General features: G+C 46.4%; 1 protein-coding gene across 5 annotated transcripts in view; it reads right to left on the bottom strand.

Annotated features, from left to right (window-relative positions):
* The window catches only part of GRIPAP1 (GRIP1 associated protein 1), a 253,480-nt gene that overhangs the window by 27,866 nt on the left and 201,471 nt on the right, over nt 1-24,143 (bottom strand). For all 5 annotated transcript variants that reach the window (XR_003941032.1, XM_030194003.1, XM_030194004.1 and 2 more), the window contains one exon: nt 3,572-3,665. Coding sequence is in view for 4 of the 5 variants with exons in the window: in XM_030194003.1 (XP_030049863.1) it covers nt 3,572-3,665 (94 nt within the window). In the remaining variant the exon portion in view is untranslated. The remainder of the gene's footprint in view (nt 1-3,571; nt 3,666-24,143) is intronic.

Here is a 24,143-nt window from a genome sequence, read left to right as displayed (position 1 = left end):
CCAAATGGTGGAGGCTGGGAAGATAATACCCTTTATCGACCTAGCTGAAGAATTTGGCCTAGGTCCCCAAGACCTTTTCTACTATAGGCAGGTATCTGACTTCCTTAGCAAATGTGCCCTATCAGAGTTCAGGCAAGAAGAGACTCTACTAGAGATAGCACTTAATGGGAGTAGTGGGCGAGGATGTATATCTCGATTTTTCAAGCACTGAACACCCCTCCCATTAAGTATATAGCTATTTGGGAGGGAGTATTAGGGATCACCTATACAATCAAAGAATGGGAGGGGATACTCAAACGCCTCCTTAAGCTGTCTACAGCGAATCATTTAGTAGAGAATGGCTATAAAATGCTGTACCATTGGTATCTCACTCCAGTTTGTCTTCATAAAATCTATCCAGCAGCCTCTGATGCCTGCTGGAGGGCCTGTGGTGACATAGGAATGTTTGTACATATTTGGTGGCTCTGTCCAGGGGTAATAAAATATTGGGACATGGTCTCTGACCTGATCTCAGAAGTCCTGGGGATGCCCATACCAAAATCTATGGGCTGAGCAGTGCTTCATATTAAACCAAAGTAGATTCCAGGAAAATTCGCTCAAGTGGCTTTACATATTGTAACTGCTGCCCGCTTATTGTTGTCAGTGGCGTGGAAACAGCTTTTTCTCTCATCTAGATCACAGGTGCTTGCTAAAGTGGACTATATGTGTAAGATGTCACGTCTTACAGCTCTGAGACAAAATAGACTGTAGTTGCTCATTTGCTCCTGGGACATCTCTGTTATATGGCAAGAGTAGACATTCGAGCAATGGAACACCTGAATGGTTATATTGAAACCCTTTGTTACTGGGGGGGGGATCATGGGAGGGGGGCAGCCTTACTGTTATGTTTAGCATTGTAACTAAGTGTTAAGGTATGATTTACAATGATATAAAAGGCAATTTTTATTTATGCAAAAATGTAATAAAGAGATATTTTAAAAAAGAAAGGTTGACCATCTTTTGAAGGGAGTTCGCTGGTTGCCCCGACTTTTCCCCTACCACGAAGATTTGAAGGAGCTGGTGGAGAGTGAGTGGCAGTCCCCCGGATTCTCCTTTACACATTGGTCGGGCAATAGCTTCATTCTACCAGCTGCCTCTGGCAGACCTGGAGTCCTTTCGAGTCCCTAAGGTGGATGCTCTGGTGATGGCTGTCACCAAGAAGATGGCTATCCATGTGGAAGGCAGCGCAGCCCTTAAAGATCCTCAGGATTGCTGGATGGAGTTTTTCCTGAAGCGATCCTTTGAGGTCTCATCCATTACGGGCAGCAATCTGCGGTGGTTACGTGGCTAGAGTCTGTTTTCACTGGGCTGAGAGGGTGTCGGATTCCCCGGCATTGTCTTCCTCACAGTCGCCCTCGGATGTCATTAATTTGAAGTTGGGTACTACCTTTCTCTCGGATGCCTTATACAACTTGGTCTGCACCTAATCAAAGAACCTTGCTCTTGTGGTGGCTGAGCGGCATTTTTTATGGCTCAGGAATTGGTCGGCAGACGTGGCCTCCAAGGTTCATTTGAGTCAGCTCCCCTTTAAGGGCAGGTTGCTCTTTGGGGACAAGTTGGAGAAGCTGGTTAAGTGCTTTGGGGAGTCCGAGGTGCCACAGCTTCCGGAGGATAGGTAGTGGTCAGCTTCCTGTAATTGTGGTTGTGGCAGCCCATCTCCGGCAGGAGGGCATTCTGGGATGACTAGCTGATTCAGGCAAAGCCGGTCGAGGAGAGCCAGAAGGCCACATCTCGGGTGGTTCTTCTGCTACAGCATCTGGGGTGGATTGTCAAAGTGGACAAGAGTTCTCTTGTCCTCAGCCAGTCCTTGGAGAACCTGGGGGTATGTTTTGACACTCGGGATGGAATGGTGTCTCTTCTAGAAACAAGAATACAGAAAATTCAATCTCAGATTAGCCATCTCCTAGCAGTCAAGAATCTATCCCGTATGGGACATTTTGCAGGTCCTTGGATCCATGGTGGTGACCACCAAGGTGGTTCCATAGGTGAGAGCTCACATGAGACCTCTTCAATCTACCTCCTGGTGCGCTGATCTCCTCAGTCAGATGCTCTCTCTTGCCAAATGCAAGTTCACCAGGCAGTGCATCTCAGCCTCTGGTGGTGGCTGGACCAGCATCATTTGAGTTGGGGCATGCCCCTGGACCCACCAGACTGGGTGCTGGTGACAACGGATGCCAGTAGCTCCGGGTGGGCAGCTCACTGTCAGGGGCAGGTGGTTGGAGGAGTCCCGGTGGTTGATCAATCATCTGGAGACTCGTTCAATATGTCTCGCCTTGCTGTCTTTCAGTACTTAGTCCACTACTGGGACATTTGAGTTCTCTTGGACAATACAATGGAAGTTGCCTATGTCAATCAGCAAGGGGGTATGAAGAGTCCTCTGCTCTTATGGCCTGGGCAGGGCAGAGCAGAACCTACGGTTGTTGTCTGCAGTGCATGTGATGGGTGCCAGCAATTTGAAGGTGACTCAAGTCGTCATCGTCTGGATCTGGAAGAGTGGAGTCTGGCTCCCTCTGTTTCAAGTCATCATTGACTGGTAGGGGTCCTCCAATCATGAACCTCATGGCCACGGCTGAGAACGCCAAGGTACTGCATTTTTCAGCCGCAGGAAGGAGCGTTTGATGGAAGGTTTGGATGTGTTGGCTCAGCCCTGGCCTTGACAGGGCCTGCTGTTTGTGTTTCCTCTGTGACTGCTCATCTGTTGCATTCTTCAGCACATTCATGGTCACAGCGGTTGAGTAGTCCTGGTGGCCTCCGACTGGCCGCAGAAGCCCTGGTTCATTTGCAGGTAAGCAATCCAATTAGTCTTCCATTAAAGGACAGTCTGCTCAGGCAGGGTCCCATTCTAATGCCTGATGTGGGTTGGTTCTCACGACTTGGCTGTGAGCGGGCACAGTTGTTGAAGAAGGGTTATTCCTCTGGGGCGATTCCTACCCCCTTAGGTTCTCAGAAATTGTTCACCTCTTTGGCCTATGGTTGAGACTTTTACAGCATCATTCTGAAAGGATGATCATGACAGCATGATTGCTGAGTTTATCATCAAAGTGTGTCACAAGGGTGATGCTTAGGGACTTGAAAAGTAATCAACAGGGGGTGGGGTGGGAGGGAGGACCAAAAGGCGGAAGGTTTGTATCTAGGAAACCTAATGCTCTCACCCTGCTGGAGAAAGAGGGACTGCAGCAGTGACTCTCAATTTAGTCCTCTGGCATACCCAGCCTGCCTGATTTTCAGGATATCCACAGGAAGGCAGTGTATGTATATTTCTCCTATAAATAATGATAGTGGATATCCCAAAAACCCCACTAGCTGGGAGCAAAACCACTGGGCTACAGGCCAACTGTCTAATATCTATGGTGGCTAAATCTGCTACTGAGTCTATGAAATAGGAATGTGAGCAGAATAGATGGTCCTTATTTTCCAAAATGTTTTGCCTTCCCAAGTTTATAGAGACCTACAAAACCTTTCAAGCAAATTTTATCCTCTCATGCTTTACAGACACAGAGAGGACAGCAATAGCCATGGCTCAGTCTCTTACCTATCCTGCTGTCCATGACATATGTTTCAATGATGGCGCTCTTCCGGCATAAGTCTTCTGCCATAGAGGCACTGCTCACCTCCAGGTGCTTTACCTGCCAAGAGAACCAAACAATCAGATGTAAAATCAAACTGCCTTACAGTGGAGAAGTGGTTTGTTACCTGCTGATCAGACCTTGATTGCAAAAGGTGCAATATCCAAATCTGCAGTACTCCATGCCCTCTGATTGACATCTTACAGCAACAGAGGAAAATCATGTACACGGCCACATAACCAAAGGGGCACAATCCACTGGGGAGGGGCAACAGGAAAGCTAGAGGAAAAGGTCTTCAGAGACTGAAAGGAGTACCACCCTTAGGATCAACAGATCAGTACATGCGAGTGATGAGTAAAGATTTATCCTACTCCAACTGTATTTTAGTTCTTAATTTCTCGCTACAGAAACATCACTGTACTCTGGGAAATGCAGGTTCTCAGAAAATAGCTGAGAGATGCTATAAAGAAATATCTAGCTCACCACTTCCAAAGACTGACTGAGGTGTCTGCTGTTTTAACTTTTATGGTTTGTAAGTACTTTACTGTATCTGGATGCTTCTCTCATGCTGGGCAGACAGCCCCCTCCCTGTCTACCTAACTCTGCTTAAGAGTTTAGTGTTGCACTCCCTAATATTGGAGAGTTTGTTACTATCTCTATGCCTGTTCCATCATTGTCTTCTCCCAATATCTTGGACAGGATGAACAGTATTAAAAAGGCAAGCAGGGCAGGCTTAACCTATGGACCAGGTGAGACTCTGGCCCAGGGTGCCAGAGGTAAAGGACGCCAAATGCCTAAACCTGTGATGTCACTGGCCCTATAGATTAAGCTGGCCCAGAGCCTACCTGATGACGTTGCGTGTGCAGGGAATAAAGAAGAGCCGGCAGCCCCCTTCCTCTTTGCCTCAGGCCACCTTCCCCCATCTACCTTTGAAGGCAGTTTACTCCTCCCAAACACAGATAGTGTTTCACCTAATACAACCCATATCAGCACTGGCATCTTCCTTTTGCCCTGCCGTGCCCTTCCCCTCCTTTGACATAACTTTCCACAGGGGCATTTAGGAGGGGCAAATTGCCTCTAAAGGTGGGCTGGGGGAGGCGCCAAACCAAAAGTTGGCTCAGGGTGCCACGTTCCCTTGAGCTGGCCCTAAAGGCAAGGCCTTTATCCCATGTTTTTTGTTTTGGTTTCTTTTTGGCTCCGGGGAGACTTAAGGATTCCCTTATCACTATCTCAAAATGTAGCTAAATTAGTAAATATCCGTGAAGGATACTGCATCAGTAATTTCTCAGATGGAAGAAGTGTTGAATAGATGGCTGAAAGGATTTTGAGTTTTCAAAGGAGTCAGATAAATCTGTTGAACAAGACATTAAGGCGACTCACTTGAATCCATAATATGCCAAATTGGAGGGAGAGGTATCCTCACTGTAGGCAACTGGATCCTCTAGTGTGAAAGACAGTTTGATTCTTCATAACAAGATGGAAATGTCTGAAAACTGGACTCAATCTAAAAATTTAAGGTTCTTGTATGTTCTATGGACTTTCCTGTAATGGAAGGATTTAAAAGATTGCTTTTCAACTCTGTCTGCGTGACCAACAGTGCACTCTGGGTCTGTATTTTTGATTAAAAGTAATTCTGTTTGTGTGAAAATGATTTGGAATGTGGAAGAAGGTAAGACACAGCTCTAATTAATTTGGTATGTGGAGCATGTTTCGAGTTCAGACTGGCCACCTGGACAGAGAAACATGTGGCCACATTCCCACATTCTCAAGCATTCTGTAATTTTCCTTAACTCTGAAAATGAGTTCTAAGCCTAATAAGGGGGGCCTCTTATAGTGAAATCAGCAGCTCACCTATGAGCAGACGTGCTGCATAGGCCTGGTCACGAGACGAGACTTCAGGTTTTCGCTGAATGGGCTTCCCAGCTGATGACAAGAGCCTGAATGTAGTGATACATGACCAGTAATGTATGTATATTATGATGCATGTATAATATGATTGTTTATTATTACTTTAACTGGTCAAGAGACTCCTGGATTTGCTTGGATGTAGTGACACATGACCAGTGATGTGATGATAGTTTCTTTTCAACTATAGATAGGTATTATTGTTTCTCTTCAGTTATATAGCTTAATCATTGTGTATCTTAGACAATAATGACATTTTATTTTTGTTACATTTGTACCCAGCGCTTTCCCACTCACGGCAGGCTCAATGCGGCTTACATATTGTATACAGGTACTTATTTGTACCTGGGGCAATGGAGGGTTAAGTGACTTGCCCAGAATCACAAGGAGCTGCCTGTGCCTGAAGTGGGAATTGAACTCAGTTCCTCAGGACCAAAGTCCACCACCCTAACCACTAGGCCACTCCTCCACTTATACACTATCCATTTAAAGTGAACCTCTAATAAAAGTCTCACTTACCTAATACGAATCTAAAAGAATCCACAGTAATTGTTGAGCAGTCTGTGTTAGTAATTGGTTAGAAAGGCTGTAAAACTAGAGCAGTACATCTTCTTTCTCCCATTTTGAGTTATTTAAAAATATTTGAAGAAAATCTTAGGGTTCCCTCAAGCTGATCCTTCATCTTCTCCCCAATCAGACCTAATTCATCTTGGCAAATAATATATATTAACTACAGATAAAGTGTTAAAGGTATACCATCCATAGAATTAACTGATCTAACTGCTTTGTTAGAGATGTCCCAGGAAATTATATCATCTTGGGCTACATTGTTGGTCACCTTTAATACCGAGTTAGAAAAAATGTCTATTTTGAAACTATTCTTGAAAAATAATGTTCCTTTTTGCAGCCAGAAGATGTTTTCCCCAATGTGTCCAGAGTTCTACAATTATGAAGGAGGGCATTCTTATAGCTTAAGTGGGAGGTTTGGCTGTGGGCATCACCTTTTCTTCTGAGCTCTCCAGTTAGATGTCTGGTCACACATGAGGAAACCTTGGACCCTTCTCACTTGGAGAATATTTTTATGGGGAAATATGCCTATAAAATTCCTTATAGGCTCTTTATCTGGGTGGGGGCATAAGCATAAAGGGCCCTAATTAGTTTGATTGTCCTCATTCTAATATATATATTTTTCCCCCTTTTTGTTATTTGAAATGTCTTTCCCACAATGTAGACTAGACATCTATTTTTTTCTAATTTTTTTTTTTTTTTTTAACCTTTGGCATATTTCTGAGACTTTATGTTTGCATTTGGATAAAATTGTTGGAAAAAAATCTGGTATACAGATGAGATAATGTGTGGCAGGGGTTCAAAACCTCTCTATTACTAATCCTACCCGAGAGCCCTTACCTTATCAAATAACTTTGCATTGACAGCAGAAACTATGATGCTAGCTTGCATGAGATGAGTTGGCTACACTTGCCATGGTGTCTGCTAAAATATTTTAAAAAGTGTTGCCGTGCTTTGTGAAAGTCTTCATACCCTTGTATATTTTTCAGATCCTGCTGTCTAAAAAATACAATCCAGAATACATTAAAATAGAAGGATGTTGCATTGATCTACACAACATACGCTCAATTTCAGTGTAAAAAGACATACATTCAAAAAGTAAGAAACCAAAATGTCTTGATTCTGTAAGTCTTCCACATCTTTCATCACTGCAAATCACCCACATTAGTTCTGTTTCCAAAAGCTATCTTAAAGGCCCTAATTAAATTGAGTCCAGCTGTGTCCAATCACAGTAGTTGAACTGATTCAAATACTACTGGAGGATCGATCAAGCTGCTTCTCTGAAATGAGTTTGAAGCAAAGGTATGAGAACATGCCAAACACAACTGCCAAAAGAACTCTGGAATAAAAGTTATTCAAAAATGGTACTTTTAAGGAAAGACCATAAAGTTTCTGGGGGCACTATCAGGTCCATCACTGTAAAGTGGAAACAGTTCGGAACCACCATGACACTGCTTTGATCAGGTCATTCTTCTAAAAGTCAGTAACTGGGGGTTAAAGAAACTGCTGAAGGTGGTCACTACAGAGTTCTATGACTGAATTGGGGAATAAGTTGGCTATTCAACAATTTTACGCTTACTCCCCCAACACGGCCTCTATGGGTGTGTGGCAAGAAGGAAGCCATATGATGCTGGAGAAAAGCCATATGATGCACTGTATAACTCTCTTATAGGACACTGGCCTCAGACCACAAAATCCCCCACATGCTTACAAAGTGGAACTTGTTGGTCTCAATGATAAGTGATATGTAGCACAAAACAAACAGATCACCACCCTGCTAACACCATATTTACAACAAAGCATGGGAGTGGCTGCATTAAGCTTTGCAGCAGACAAACATGAAGACTGACATTAAGATGGATAGTGCAGATACAGGTAGATCCTGGAGGAAAGCCTGTTTCGATCTGCAAATATCTGGATATGAACAGTCTAATTTACATTTTTACATTGCAGATACAATTCACCCCTGCAGTTCACAATAGAATTAAAAACAGTTTGTAAAACATAATTAACATGACAGACTAACCAACTCCCACCACATTTAACCATAAGAACGTTCAAACAAAAATGTTTTCAATCTCCTCTTAGATCTAGCCAAATCAGTTTTGCAATGAAGATCCTCTGGGAGGGAATTATCTTGGATTCCAACTTAACATTCGAATATCATATAAATGCTCTGGATAAAAGATTTTTATGCATTATGTCACCTTAGATCTAGTAGAACTTTTCTAGGTCCTATTAATTTCAGAATCATTGCTCAGGAAGTCTTGCTCCCTAACTTAGATTACTATAACTCCTTGTACTGCTCTCTTACGTTAAAACATAAGAGACTTCAACTGCTTCAAAACATGGATGCCAGATTGATACTGAAGCTATCCCATTGTTAAATGAATTGCACTGGTTAAAGTAGAATTTTAAACTTGCCTGTTTAGTTTTCAAGACTCTATCTGGACTGAATTCAGAGGATGCGAGTCGGCTTTTGATTATTGCTAGCAGACCTTACTCAAGAAACACAGCAGTTAATGTTAGATTTTCCATCTTTGAAGAAAATTAATTGCAAATCTATCAGTGAACGCTCTATCAATTTCCAAACTATTAGGTTTTGGAATAACATTCAAGTTTTTTTGCGTCAGACAGACTCGTATTGTTTGTTTAGGAAGTTCTTGAAAACTTATCTATTTGCTAGGCAGAATTTGTAATTTTTAAATAGTAACTCTGTATTTTTTTTATACATCTTATAGTGTTGATTATGTGTTGAGTTGTAAATTCCTTCTTACTGTAGAAGTTTTATATTAATGTAATCCACTTTGCAACATTTTGTTAAAGGTGGAGTAGAAGTACCTAAATATAATACAATAGCTAAGGAAACATTACTCAGACATTACAGTATCTCCCATTATCTCATCAACTGTACTTCTTTTACAGGAGGAACAGAAACCACGCCCCTTGACATTATCCTTGGACTTAATCTACATATAGGCTGAAACTTCCTGAAACCTAGCCTTAAATGCCAATATCAATAGTTTAAACTGAATACGGTACTATACAGATAACCAGTGTCACTTAGTTAATACACATGCAACATGATCAAACTTCAATAATCACTCTGTAGTACAAACTGTTGCATTCTGAGCCAACTAACTACACGATCTTTCTGTGGCAACCCCAGCAGAACAGCATTACAGTAATTGAGATGGAATAATCTTGATGCCTGTGCAGTTTGTAATGAAGTCAACCTGCAGTAAATAAGGTCGTAGTTGATGAAGCATTCTCAAAACCAAGAACCCCGTACCAAATGCATATGTTCTTTCAAACACAACTGAGGGTCCCATCCACACTCCCAATTCTGGATAATGACTATAAGCACAAAGCAAAAGCAACAACACAGTAGCTCCACAAGAAGAAAGTGAATGTCCTTGCCTGGTTCAATTAAAACCCAATCCTGAATCCAATAAAATATCTCTGACAAGAAAGGAAACATCACAGTATGGGATGGAAGCCTGAGCTGGAGGCTATGTTAAATCAGACTTGAAAAAGCTTTAACATGACCCCAAGCCAATTCAACGATGGTTTTCAGAGACGAGGTTGTGTTAATTAAAGCTTTTTCAAGTCTGCCTCAGCTGTTATTTTGCTTGCTCATGCTGGCTCATCTTCCCTATCAGAAGGAATTAAGGTAACTGCTGACAGTCTGGAAAGGAAACATAAGTAACCTGTCATCTATGGTTTTTAGGTACTTGGAAGTAAAAGAAGGGATCTGCTAGTGATGGAAAGTGGAAGAAAAGCAAACATTTGAGCATGGCAATAGGGCTGGAACAACTTACAAGTTGAAGGCTCAAGTGCAAAATCAATTTAAGAATAAGAATAGGAAAGGAAAGGTACTATATGAAAATCAGGCAATCCAGACAGCCTTTTTGCCACTTTACCAAAACTTAAACACTAAAGAATCTGGGATAGGTGAAGAGGATATCAAGGCATATTTAAAGGGATCTTGATTTAAAAAAACAAAACAAAACACAAAAACCTAGAAAGGGAAGTGGCAGAATTTTTGAACAAAAATATTTTGAGGTAGGAGATGCTGTTAGCTATCAAAACATTAAAAGAGCATAGAACTCCTAGGCTAGACAGGTTTACATTAAAACTCAGGGTCAATGACTGCCCTATTTAATGCCGTTTTTAAGGGAGAGTATCTTTTTTAGGCAATGCTGACAGCAGGAATAACCAATTCTTAACTCAGGAAAGGATAAAACCTTAAGCAACTTCTACAGATCCATCTCCCTGTTTAATTGTGGACCTTGCAAGTAATTGATTTGTATAGTTTAGTTGACAGCTTGTCAACATCATTTGTTTTTTACACTATTTTATTGTGTATGTATTATTAAACACATAGAATGGCAGGATAGTATGGGACATAATTTTTTTTAATTGGGGGGGGGGGGGGAACATATATATTACATATGATTAGTTGTTGCTAGCCTATTGTCAAATGAGCTAGCACATGACATCTGTCTGTACCAATGACAGTATTATGGACAACTACCGTTAGGTGTTTATGAAACAAAATTATACATCCAGCTTTCCTATTGTGAGCTGGGAACCCTAGAACAAGCAAGTTAGTTAGCCTCTACAGTATAACATGTTGAACTTGGGTTTCTAGATACAATACTCAGCTCCTGCCCTTCTTCCCAACTTTTCTCCCACTCATCCTCTCAATCCCAGTTACCAAAATGCAAATCACCACCCAAATTCCCCATATAACATTAAAGAAAACAAGAACCTGATGCGACAGGATATCTAGAAGAAGCCTCCCTGCCCTTCCATCTCTCATATCCAGAGTCAAAGTCGACTACAGGACTCACCCCCTAATAAACTGTCCCTTACCTTTCTGCAAACCCCTATGAGACTAGTCCAGTGACCCCAGCCCATTCTTCCACACCCCACTTTCACAATAGACAGCAGAGGCCAGATTCTAACAGAGGATAGATCAAGGGAAATGAGAATAACTGAGGTGTGCTGGTCTAGTGAAGTACAAATAAGATCATAAAAGTGTCAGGAGAAGTGTTTCAGTGCTATGGTGTGCCCGGAAACCCAACTGATAAGGGTGCAAAACATTGCTTTGTTTGATATGATCAAGCTTCAATGTGTACAAGCTTCTCTAGAGATTTGGAAAAGAAAGGAAGATTAGAAATGGGGTGGAAGCTGGCTGGAAGCGAGAGATCTAGAGTGGGCTTCTTTAGCAGGGGCCGGACTACAGTGTATTTCCAGGGGCGTGGTACTAAGCCCTCAGACAGGGAGGAAGAGAGGATGGGTAGAAGGTGGGGGATTATATCTTGAAAAAGATGTTTGGAGAAGGCAGGTAGGCCAGGGGTCTGCTTTAGATGAAGACGGGTTAAGGAAGGCAAGAACTTGTGATAGGGAGTGTGCAGTCAACAGGTTAAAGGATGACCAGGTGCAAGAGAGGCGGGGGGGGGGGGGGGGGGGAAGGAGAAGAGGAGTGTGGAGGGAGGAGGGAAGCTCACAGCAGATCAGTCTTGGATTACCATGAGGAGCGAGAAAATTGAGGGATCATGGTCTGGCAAGCCGGTGGATGAAGCAACAATGGAATTAAAAGGGCCAGAAGAGGGTGTAGGGGTGATTGAGGGTAGGAAGAGATGAGCTTGGTGGTACTCATAATAACATGCGTGAAAAAATGCAAGGCTTGCTACTGAGTGAGAGCGCACCACCTGCATTCTGCTGCACAGGCGGTGGTAAGGGGAGCGTGCTGATCAAGAATAGTCACAAGAGAGGTGTCAAGTAGAGCTAGCCAAGAGTTAATAGAGGAGAAAGGGGAGGAAGAAGGCAGAGCAGCGACAGCAGAAGAAATATGGGACAAAAAATTACCATTAAGAGGACGCAAGATGGATAACAGATGGGGGAGGGGAAGACGGGATGGGAAAGGTAAACGGAATGTAATAAGCAGATGATCCAACCAGGGTACTGGGACTGAAGTGATGGAGCAATATTAAGGGAAGCAGAGGTAAATTTGAGATCCAATGTGTTACCAGCTTTGTGGGTGGGGAAGGAAACATGCTGAGAGAGTACAAGGGAAGTAGTGAGAACAAGGAAGGAGGCATTCAGGTCTGATGGGTGGAGGTTTAAGTCCCCAAGTAGGAGGGGGTGGAATGGAATGCAGCATTCTGACACGAACGCTGAGAATTTTCCATGGAGGAGAAGGATGGAGAGGAGGGATAATATAGTATGGCAAAGTAATGAATGGAGCCAGAGGAGACATGAAGCAGGAGAGCTTCTGAGATAGCGAGCAGTTTGATGCTACAGACAGTGGTCTATAGGGAACAGTGAAAAGAAACAAGCAATCCCGCCTCCTCTGCAGCAGGGATTTGGGTTGAGAGATATCTGGACGGACAGTTCAAAAGGGTTGCAGTACCATTTGGCCTTAGCCAAGTTTTTGTTAAGAAAAGAAGGTCAAGGTCGTGATAAATGATAAGGTTTGAGATCAAGGGGGCCTTATGGCGTAGGGAGCGTACACTGAGAAGACTGACTCGAAGCGGGCAGTCAGTGCGGGGAGAGACTGGGAGGAATTAGAGAGTGGAACTGAGTGGAGGTAATGAAAAGATGATCATGGACCCAAGCACAAATAAGACCGGAGACAAACGAGAACCGAAATGGTCAAGGGGATCGCAGATGAGGGGTGTAACCAGGTCATGTCTGAAAGAAATGGAGAGGGGAAGCAGCCGGAAAAAAGAATGAAGAGACGACAAAAAAGAACAGGAGTACCGAGGTGAGAGATGCCCAAGGAGCACAACCTGGTCCTTGGTTGCATTCCTTTGGCACTTGCCTCCAGCGCAAGTGTATCTGGTACGGGCGCAGGGAGAGGAACTCGGGCAGAGTGCTATAGAACTGTTAGGTCCTGCAGACACTGAAAAGCAGATAAAGGGCATAAGCAACAGCACATCAGCAAGCAGGATACAGCACATTACATTGAGAAACAGTGAGACTAGTGCCTTGCACCGGTGTGGTTAAAATAACAGCGGGAGTGTGACATCACCTTGTTATCTGGTACAGGAGCGGGGAAAGGACATCAGGCAGAGTGCACTAGAACTGTTAGATCCTTGTATCTGGTATGGGAGCAGGGAGAGGAATTTGGGCAGAGTGTTCTAGAACTGTTAGATCCTTGTATCTAGTAATGGAGCAGGGAGAGGAAATCAGGCAGGGTGAAATAGAACTGTTAGATCCTGTGGAGACAGAAAAGCAGACAGATAGCATAAGCAGCAGTACATGGGCTAGCAGCATACCGCACATTACAGTGACACAGGCTGGTCTACACAGAAATTGAAGAACTACACTCTTCCAAGCCTAACCTGCCAAGAAGATGGCATGTCTAGCAAACATTTGTGTGAGGAACAAAGGGGTCTAGAAGGGCAATAAATTCTTAACAATGCAACTGGGAGGGGAGCATATTCAATTAAAGACCTGCATAAAAGTGTCAACATTTTAAACTGTGTAAACCAATATATCAGGAGCCAGTGTAAATTAATCAACACCAGAAAAATCTGTTCATAACGATAAGACCCTGATAAAAGGCAGGCCACCGCATTCTGCAAACCTGCAAAGCCCTAAAACAATACTTTGGCAAATCTAGGTAAAGAGCATTGCAGTAATTAAAATGTGGTTGCACTAAGCTTTGAATAACCGTCCTAAAATTTTCAATGCTATTTTTTTTAAACGGCGAGTCATAACTGAAGAAGCATAGACAGCAAAGAATCCAACAAGACCCCTCAAAAGGGTAATTCTTTCAGAATTAGGGATAACAATCCCATCTACTGAAAAAATTCAAAGGAAATCTCAGAAGCAGCATTATCAGAAAATGCTAGAACCTGTATATTTGCCATATTTAACGGTTTCGCACAAATCCAGGCTTTAATAGTACACATGCATAAGATTAAATACTCAAAAGCTGCAGAAACTGTGGATTCAACTGGAATGAAAACACTGAAGATCAGCGGTATACAATCTATAATTGACAACCAATCACGAGAGCACTTCATAAACAGGAATCATGTATATGTTAAACATGACCTTGTGGAACTCCTGACAAAACAAGCAGGCATGAAGCATACTCAGGAACCTCGAAGGACTTGAAACTGGTGCTGACAAACCCATTCAGTGCACATCCAGCAATTCCCCGAGATTTCAGTCTGGCTAACAAAATACTGTGGTTAATGGTGTCCAGAGGCAGTTTGTCAACAGGGCAGTGCCCAAGGGCCCACAGAAGTAGAGGGCCAACTTTCCCTAACCAGTAATAGCTAGAAATATATGTCAGATGAGTGTAGGGGTTCTTGACACTTATTGCTTGGATTAGTCTGCCCCTAATGATGTCAAATTCAGCAAAGTGAAGCAAGAAAAAAAAAAACAGGAAACCACCTGTACAAGAAAACAAAGGCAGCAAAAAAAAAAGTACAGAAGACAACAAAAGGAACAGCTCTGGGAGTATATGCAAGAAGATCCCACACAAGTAGCTAGCCAGGAAAAAACCTTTATTAACACCAGCATGGAACCGACATGTGATCATTTTTTGGCAGGCCAAACCCACCTGCCTCAGGGGTCGTAGAAACACTACAAATCTATATAAATATTTCTCAGCTCCAACATTCTGAAGCTCACTCTGTGGCAGGGAAACACTGAAGCCTTGCACTGTTGGTAGGCTAGGCTGTCAGCACCACTCACTGTCACTCATGCACCACTCACTGTCACTCACAGACCCTCCCTCAGCCACGTCCCTTCCGCACATAATTCGCAACCCCAACTTTCTAAATGAAGCCTCAACTGGAAGTATGAGGCGTCGAGATATCCTTTTTGCCCATGACTGTGTGCCCCGCCCTCGTGTCACTACGTGATGCTGATGAGGGCGGAGCACTGACACTCCAGGACGCGCGATCTCCCCCTGCCCCTTGCCGCCCATTTCACATACGGAACCTGCATCCCACACTCCCTCACAGTTCACAGAACCCCGGCAACTGCAACCCCTCCCACCCACCCGAACACAGGGTCAACGCGCAGTCGCTCCCCCCCCCCCCCCAGGGCCGTCGCTCACTTGCCCCCCCCCCCCCCGCAGGCCACCACTCACCCCCGAGGTCGACGGAGGCACCGCTTTAAAGTAATGCCACCTAAGAGGAAGAGAAGCACAGTACAGCAGCCTCGCATTCACCTTTCCCCTTCTCTCTCTGCATCCCGCCCTCATTTCCTGTTTCTCCTACGATTATTAATAAAAGTAAAACAACCTCTCTAGAGATTACTAACATTCTCTCAGATGCTTCTTCCAGGGCAACTCTGACTCTCAGTTTTATGATTTATTCCTGTCTAAATCTCAGCATCACAATGTCACACTGAAGTGTCTCTAGAATAAGGAACGGTTTCGCTTAATGATTCTCAGTGGTCACTTTTTTGGTCCAAAATTAATAGACCTTTGGGCTTCTGCCTCTAAATTACAATCACTATATTTCAACATGCATCAACTCCTGTAAACAAAATAGAATAATAAACTGTCTAATCTATGCTGGTCATGCAATACAGCTATAGGCATAATGGAACATATGATATTTCCCTGTCCTAATCTGCAATCCTTTTGGGTTATGATATGGAATAGAATTTCTAAGGTATTGAATATACATTCCACTTTAAAATACAATGCTATTATTTTCTGCTCTCTTTGCTCTGAGGCAACTTCAAAAGGACACACTTAAAGGTTTATCTCATCAATCAGACAGGGGCTAATTATGCAATAAATAGTCCAAAAAGAGCCCAGGATCTAAACTTTTAATTCCAAAAACTTTTTGTATATGTAAATGAATTTATAACATAATCAATTATGGACCTCAATGGTGACTAGTTTCATAAGAGCCAGAGAGGCATGTTTTCAAAGCACTTAGACTTACAAAGTTGCATAGAAATCTATGGAACTTTGTAAGTCTAAGTGCTTTGAAAATACACCTGAGATTATCTTAGCCCACCTTGCCTCTTCACAGGTCCAATATGAATTTTAGAACAGATTCCTTACTTCAATCATTTTAAATGTTTTTATGAATTTTTATGAATATTTTTATAAACTTTTTAAGAGCTTTAAAACAGTTCCATATCCCATCTTAAATCTATATCTTTAACTCATATATGAAAAAAAGCTTTTACAAAAATGCTTTAGCTTAATTTGCAATCATAAGCAAAGGGACCGCTGGCCGACATGTGGCATGTTTCGCTTTTGCTGCATCAGGATGCAGTAAACGCATTGAAAGGGTATGATACATACCTGTAGCAGTTGTTCTCCGAGGACAGCAGGCTGATTGTTCTCACGACTGGGTGACGTCCGCGGCAGCCCCCACCAACCGGAAAGAAGCTTCGCGGGACGGTCGGCACGCAGGGCACGCCCACCGCGCATGCGCGGCCGTCTTCCCGCCCGTGCGCGACCGCTCCCGCCAGTTGAATGACTAGCAAAAGATGAAACACACAACTCCAAAGGGGAGGAGGGAGGGTAGGTGAGAACAATCAGCCTGCTGTCCTCGGAGAACAACTGCTACAGGTATGTATCATACCCTTTCTCCGAGGACAAGCAGGCTGCTTGTTCTCACGACTGGGGTATCCCTAGCTCTCAGGCTACTCAAAACAAGAACCCAGGTCAATGGAACCTCGCAACGGCGAGGAAACAACAGGAATTGACCTACGAAGAACAACTAACTGAGAGTGCAGCCTGACCAGAATAAATTCGGGTCCTGGAGGGTGGAGTTGGATTTACACCCCAAACAGATTCTGCAGCACCGACTGCCCGAACCGACTGTCGCGTCGGGTATCCTGCTGGAGGCAGTAATGTGATGTGAATGTGTGGACAGATGACCACGTCGCAGCCTTGCAAATCTCTTCAATAGTGGCTGACTTCAAGTGGGCCACTGACGCTGCCATGGCTCTGACACTATGAGCCGTGACATGACCCTCAAGAGTCAGCCCAGCCTGGGCGTAAGTGAAGGAAATGCAATCTGCTAGCCAATTGGAGATGGTGCGTTTCCCGACAGCGACCCCTAGCCTGTTAGGGTCGAAAGAAATAAACAATTGGGCGGACTGTCTGTTGGGCTGTGTCCGCTCCAAGTAGAAGGCCAATGCTCTCTTGCAGTCCAATGTGTGCAACTGACGTTCAGCAGGGCGGGTATGCGGCCTGGGGAAGAATGTTGGCAAGACAATTGACTGGTTAAGATGGAACTCCGACACCACCTTCGGCAGGAACTTTGGGTGAGTGCGGAGCACTACTCTGTTGTGATGAAATTTAGTATATGGAGCATGAGCTACTAGGGCTTGAAGCTCACTGACCCTACGAGCTGAAGTAACTGCCACCAAGAAAATGACCTTCCAGGTCAAGTACTTCAGATGGCAGGAATTCAGTGGCTCAAAAGGAGGTTTCATCAGCTGGGTGAGGACGACGTTGAGATCCCATGACACAGTAGGAGGCTTGATAGGGGGCTTTGACAAAAGCAAGCCTCTCATGAATCGAACGACTAAAGGCTCTCCAGAGATGGCTTTACCTTCCACACGATAATGGTAAGCACTAATCGCACTAAGGTGATTCCTTACTGAGTTGGTCTTGAGGCCAGACTCTGATAAGTGCAGAAGGTATTCAAGCAGGTTCTGTGCAGGGCAAGAACGAGGTTCTAGGGCCTTGCTCTCACACCACACGACAAACCTCCTCCACTTGAAAAAGTAACTCTTTTTAGTGGAATCCTTCCTAGAGGCAAGCAAGACCCGGGAGACACCCTCAGACAGACCCAACGCAGCGAAGTCTACGCCCTCAACATCCAGGCCGTGAGAGCCAGGGATTGAAGGTTGGGGTGCAGCAACGCTCCGTCGTTCTGCGAAATGAGAGTCGGAAAACACTCCAATCTCCACGGTTCTTCTGAGGACAACTCCAGAAGAAGAGGGAACCAGATCTGACGGGGCCAAAAGGGCGCTATCAGAATCATGGTGCCGCGGTCTTGCTTGAGCTTCAGTAAGGTCTTCCCCACCAAAGGTATGGGAGGATAAGCATACAGGAGGCCGGTCCCCCAATGAAGGAGAAAGGCATCTGACGCTAGCCTGCCGTGTGTCTGAAGTCTGGAACAGAACAGAGGCAGCTTGTGGTTGGTCTGAGAGGCGAAAAGATCCACCGAGGGGGTGCCCCACTCTCGGAAGATCTTGCGTACCACTCTGGAATGGAGCGACCACTCGTGCGGTTGCATGACTCTGCTCAGTCTGTCGGCCAGACTGTTGTTTACGCCTGCCAGGTACGTGGCTTGGAGAAGCATGCCGAACCGACACGCCCAACGCCACATACCGACGGCTTCCTGACACAGGGGGCGAGATCCGGTGCCCCCCTGCTTGTTGACGTAATACATTGCAACCTGATTGTCTGTCCGAATTTGGATAATTTGGCAGGACAGCCGATCTCTGAAAGCCTTCAGTGCGTTCCAGATCGCTCGGAGCTCCAGGAGGTTGATCTGCAGATCCTTTTCCTGGAGGGACCACAGACCCTGGGTGTGAAGCCCATCGACATGGGCTCCCCACCCCAGGCGAGATGCATCCGTCGTCAGCACTTTCGTGGGCTGCGGAATTTGGAATGGACGTCCCAGGGTCAAATTGGTCCGTATGGTCCACCAGAGCAGTGAAGTGCGGCAACTGGTGGAGAGGCGGATGACATCCTCTAGATTCCCGGTGGCTTGGAACCACTGGGAAGCTAGGGTCCATTGAGCAGATCTCATATGAAGACGAGCCATGGGAGTCACATGAACTGTGGAGGCCATATGACCCAGAAGTCTCAACATCTGCCGAGCTGTGATCTGCTGAGACGCTCTGGTCCGCGAAGCCAGGGCCAAGAGATTGGTGGCCCTCGCTTCGGGAAGGTAGGCCTGAGCCATCTGGGAATTCAGCAGCGCTCCTATGAATTCCAGAGACTGAGTTGGCTGGAGATGGGACTTTGGGTAATTTATCACAAACCCCAGCAGCTCCAGAAGTTGAATAGTGCACTGCATGGACCGGAGGGCTCCTGCCTCCGAGGTGTTCTTGACCAGCCAATCGTCGAGATAAGGGAACACGTGCACTCCCAGCTTGCGTAGGTAGGCCGCTACCACCACGAGGCACTTTGTAAACACTCGTGGGGCAGAGGCGAGCCCAAAGGGCAGCACACAATACTGAAAGTGCCGTGCGCCCAGGCGGAATCTGAGATACTGTCTGTGAGCTGGCAGTATCGGGATGTGAGTGTATGCGTCCTTTAAATCCAGGGAACATAGCCAATCGTTTTTCTGAATCATTGGCAGAAGGGTGCCCAAGGAAAGCATCCTGAACTTTTCTTTGACCAGGAATTTGTTCAGGCCTCTCAGGTCTAGGATGGGACGCATCCCCCCTGTTTTCTTTTCCACAAGGAAGTACCTGGAATAGAATCCCTGCCCTTCCTGCCCGGGTGGTACGGGCTCGACCGCATTGGCGCTGAGAAGGGCGGAGAGTTCCTCTGCAAGTACCTGCTTGTGATGGGAGCTGAAAGACTGAGCTCCCGGAGGACAATTTGGAGGCAGGGAGGCCAAATTCAGGGCGTATCCGTACCGCACTATTTGGAGAACCCACTGGTCGGAGGTTATGAGAGGCCACCTTTGGTGAAAAAATTTTAACCTCCCTCCGACCGGCAGGTCGTCCGGTACGGACACTTGTAGGGCGGCTATGTTCCCATGGATCCAGTCAAAAGCCCGTCCCCGGCTTTTGCTGTGGAGGCGCAGGGGGCTGCTTAGGCGCACGCTGTTGACGGGAACGAGCGCGCTGGGGCTGTCCCTGTGCCTGACGAGGCCTTCGGGCCGGCTGGTTGTACCTACGCTTCGCAAAAGAATAGGGTGCAGCCTGCCGGGCCCGGGAAAAAACGCCCGCCCGCGGGGGCGGGTGCTGAAGGCGCCCGGTGGGAGAGCTTGTCGAGAGCGGTTTCCCGCTGATGCAGTTGGTCAACCATCTGCTCGACCTTCTCGCCAAAAATATTATCCCCCCGGCAAGGGACGTCAGCCAGTCTCTGCTGGGTGCGGTTGTCCAGGTCAGAGGCACGCAGCCATGAGAGCCTGCGCATCACTATACCTTGGGCCGCAGCACGAGATGCCACGTCACAGGTGTCAAAAATCCCCCTGGACAGGAACTTTCTGCACGCCTTCAGCTGCCTGACCACCTCCTGATAAGGCCTGGACTGCTCCGGCGGGAGCTTATCGACCAGGTCCGCCAGCTGTTGCACATTGGTCCGCATGTGGATGCTCATATAGAGCAGGTAAGATTGGATGCGGGTCACGAGCATGGAGGATTGGTAGGCCTTCCTCCCAAATGAGTCCAGAGTGCGAGACTCCCGCCCCGGGGGCGCCGAGGCGGTATCCCTCGAACTCCGTGCCCTCTTGAGAGCAGAATCCACGACCGCTGAGTCATGGGGCAACTGGGGCCGCATGAGCTCTGGGTCAGAGTGGATCCTGTACTGGGACTCTGCTTTCTTGGGAATGGTGGGGTTAGTTAGTGGTCGCACCCAGTTCCGAAGCAGCGTCTCCTTCAGGACATTGTGCAGCGGTACCGTGGAGGACTCTCTAGGTGGTGATGGATAGTCGAGGACCTCGAGCATCTCGGCCCTCGGCTCTTCCACAGAGACCACGGGAAAGGGAATGCTTATGGACATATCCCGCACAAAGGAGGCAAAGGAGAGACTCTCAGGAGGTGAGAGCTTCCTCTCCGGTGATGGCGTGGGGTCCGAGGGAAGGCCCGTAGACTCCTCTGAGGAGAAATATCTCGGGTCTTCCTCTTCCCCCCACGAGTCCTCATCCTCGGTATCGGACATTAGCTCATGTAGCTGAGTCCGGTACCGGGCCCGGCTCGACGTCGAGGCACCGAGGCCTCGGTGTCGTCGAGCGGTGGACTCCCGCGCCGGCGGGGACGGAGCTCCCTCCATCGACGTCGACGGGGACTCCACCTGCGTGGCGGTCGAGACCGGCACCGCAAGCGGCGGCGGTGTCGACAGCCCCGGCGCCGGGCTAGAGCTCGCCGGCGCCACAGTCATCGGCGCCGGGGGCGCAAGCACCCCCGACGCCGGCACAGCCTGGCGCATCAGCCCTTCCAGGATCCCCGGAAGGATGGCTCTGAGGCACTCGTCCAGGCCCGCTGCCGGGAAAGGCGGTGGGGCCGGTAAGGGTGTCGGTGCCAGAAGCTGCTGGGGGCCAGGAGACGGCACCGAGGTGCCGGAACCCCGACGCGTCGGTACCTCCACCACCGGCGGAGATCTCTCCTCTCTACGATGACGCTTCGGCGTCGACTCCCCTTCAGGGTGCACCGAGGGCTCCCGGTGACGGCGCTTCTTGTCCTTTTTCCGGTGCACGTCACCGGCGCCGGAGGGCATGGAGGAGGAGGAGGTCGATCCCCCTCGGTCTCGAGGTACCGGGTCCGACAGGGTTCGGTCCCGTGGCTCACGAGCTGAGGGAGTGACCGGGGCCGACAGCCCACGCGGCCTCTCAACCCCACTCTCACCGGCGGACCGGCGGGCCGACGGGACCTGTTCTCCTGGGGTCGCTGCCATCGGTGCCGATGTCTCGGGCATCGATACCGGTACCGAAGATCCGGCCTTCGATACCGATGCCGTCGAGGTCGACGTCGAGGGGCCGGCGCAAGTTCCAAAAAGACGGTCCCGCAGAACTTGCCTCGCAACCTGAGTCCGTTTCCGGAGACCGAGACACAGCGCACACGACTTGAGATTGTGCTCCGGCCCGAGGCACTGGAGGCACCAAGCGTGGGTGTCGGTCTGCGAGATCGGCCGGCCGCAGCGACCACACTTTTTAAATCCACTCGGGACCTTCGAGGACATCGACGGAAAAATCGCGTCGGCGAAGCGCGATCCGCGTATACGCGATCGCAAGAATCCGGCGGCTGAAGTAGAGAGAGCGGCAAAGCACGACTCTCTCCAGGCGCGGAAAAAAAGGAACTGGCGGGAGCGGTCGCGCACGGGCGGGAAGACGGCCGCGCATGCGCGGTGGGCGTGCCCTGCGTGCCGACCGTCCCGCGAAGCTTCTTTCCGGTTGGTGGGGGCTGCCGCGGACGTCACCCAGTCGTGAGAACAAGCAGCCTGCTTGTCCTCGGAGAATGCCATTATACTGAGACCAAAGAGATGTTTGGTGAATTGAGTGAAGATAAGTCACTTGGGAATTCACAACAGAGTGAAAGCATTACTAGCAAAACAATTATGCATACTTGGTAGAAAAATTATCCCCCTCATACATTAGAGAGTAGGAGGAAGATTTAGGAGGGTATGGGCTGAGCAGGAATGGCAATTATCTATGAGGGGGTCAGTTAGTTATCAGTTTTAGCATCTTTACTTGAAAACAGATATAAATTGCTTTCTATAATGTAGTCTACCCTTCAGCAATTAAGTAGGTTTTATCCAGGAAAAAAAGTGCATACTGTTGGCAGGGGTGTGGACAGATATGGAATTTTACGCACTTGTGGTAGGACTGTGTGACAGCACAAAAATTCTGGGAAATACTGAAGATCTTATCAGAGAAATAACCAACCAGAAGATGCAAAGGGACCGTTTAGAAACTGATGTGAGAAGAATGAGGTGATTGAAGGTGGAAAAAATCATTCAGTATAAAAACAGTTGATGGAAGGTGGTAAGGAAATGAAGGAAACGAATCAGGGGTGGGAATTTTGGAAAAACTGGAGAAGAACTGGAAAACAGCAATAGTTTTCTCTATAAGAACATGTGAATGGCTTTTGATCAACTAATTTGTTATAAACTTTATGATTTATAGTACTTTAAGTGCTTTTCAAAAGAAGACTGCATGCCAAGACTATCCCAGCCAATCTGAAAGAGCTTGAGCAAAAACAGCACCATCCTGCTGTGAAAAGTTGATAAACTTTTACCCTATAAAACTCATGGCCATTATTGCTGCAAAAGGGGTTTCTACCAAGAACTGAGTCACGGGATATGAAGACTTACACAAGACACTTTGGTTTCTTAATTGATTTTTGAAAGGGCTTAAGGTATAGAGTATACTAACATATGTATGTAGACTAGATCAGTGAAACTTTTATCTTAATATATTTTGAATTGTGTTTTTAGACCAAAACGGTGAAGTTATAGCTTACCTGCTAATTTTCTTTCCTTAAGTCCCTCCAGTCCAGTCATGTGGGTAAAAACCAAGAAAGCCACATATAGCCCAATACACCTCTCTTTCAGATACACGTACCCTCTATCCAAACAAATCTACAGAAGTAGGTCTAAAAAGAGTAGGTTCTGGACTGAACTAGAGGGAATGAAGAAAATTAGCAGGTAAGCTCTAAATTTCACCTTCCTAATTGTCTCTCCAGTCCAGATGCGTGGGAAGTACCAAAACAATACCAGAGAGGGAACAGACATCCTTGTCTGCAACATGACTGCACCAAAGATATACAATCCAGGCAGGATGCAGCCTAACTAATAATGGCGTGCAGAGAAAACGAGGTTATGGAAAATCTTATGCGGTGAGATCAACAGTGCTCTGTCCAGGGTGCCGTTTGTGTTCTCATAGAATGTGCCTTCAACACCTACAGAACTACATGCCCTTTGGCAATGTAGATTGAAGAAATCTCTCCTTAATCCAATGAGGCCACTTCTCCTTTCCTGGGCTCCTCAAAAAGAGTACAAAGACGTGGTCAGACCTGCCAAACTGTTCAGTCTTCAAGTACCTCTGCAGATACTAACAGGCATCCAACTGATGCAACTGAAATGTCTGTTCTTGGCTCCCTGCTTCCCTCAACACCTGTAATCATCTGATTAATACAAAACCTCAACACTACCTTAGGTTAAAAAAAAAAAAAAAAAAAAAAGGCAACCAGTCTGACTACCTTGTCTTCCAAAATCATTAAATACGACTCTTAACAAGAAAGGGCCTGCACCTCTGAAATTCTCCTAGGCAAACAAACAGCCACCAAGAACATGGTCAAGGTAAGATATTTTCAGAGAAGCCTCTTGAAACAGCTTAAATGGTTCATTTATCAATACTGACAGAACCAGACAGATTC

Source organism: Microcaecilia unicolor, chromosome 2 (genome assembly GCF_901765095.1).
Source record: "Microcaecilia unicolor chromosome 2, aMicUni1.1, whole genome shotgun sequence".
NCBI classification, from domain to species: domain Eukaryota; kingdom Metazoa; phylum Chordata; class Amphibia; order Gymnophiona; family Siphonopidae; genus Microcaecilia; species Microcaecilia unicolor.
The sequence above is the reverse complement of the archived record's forward strand: the minus strand, read 5'-3'. Positions and strand labels throughout refer to the sequence as shown.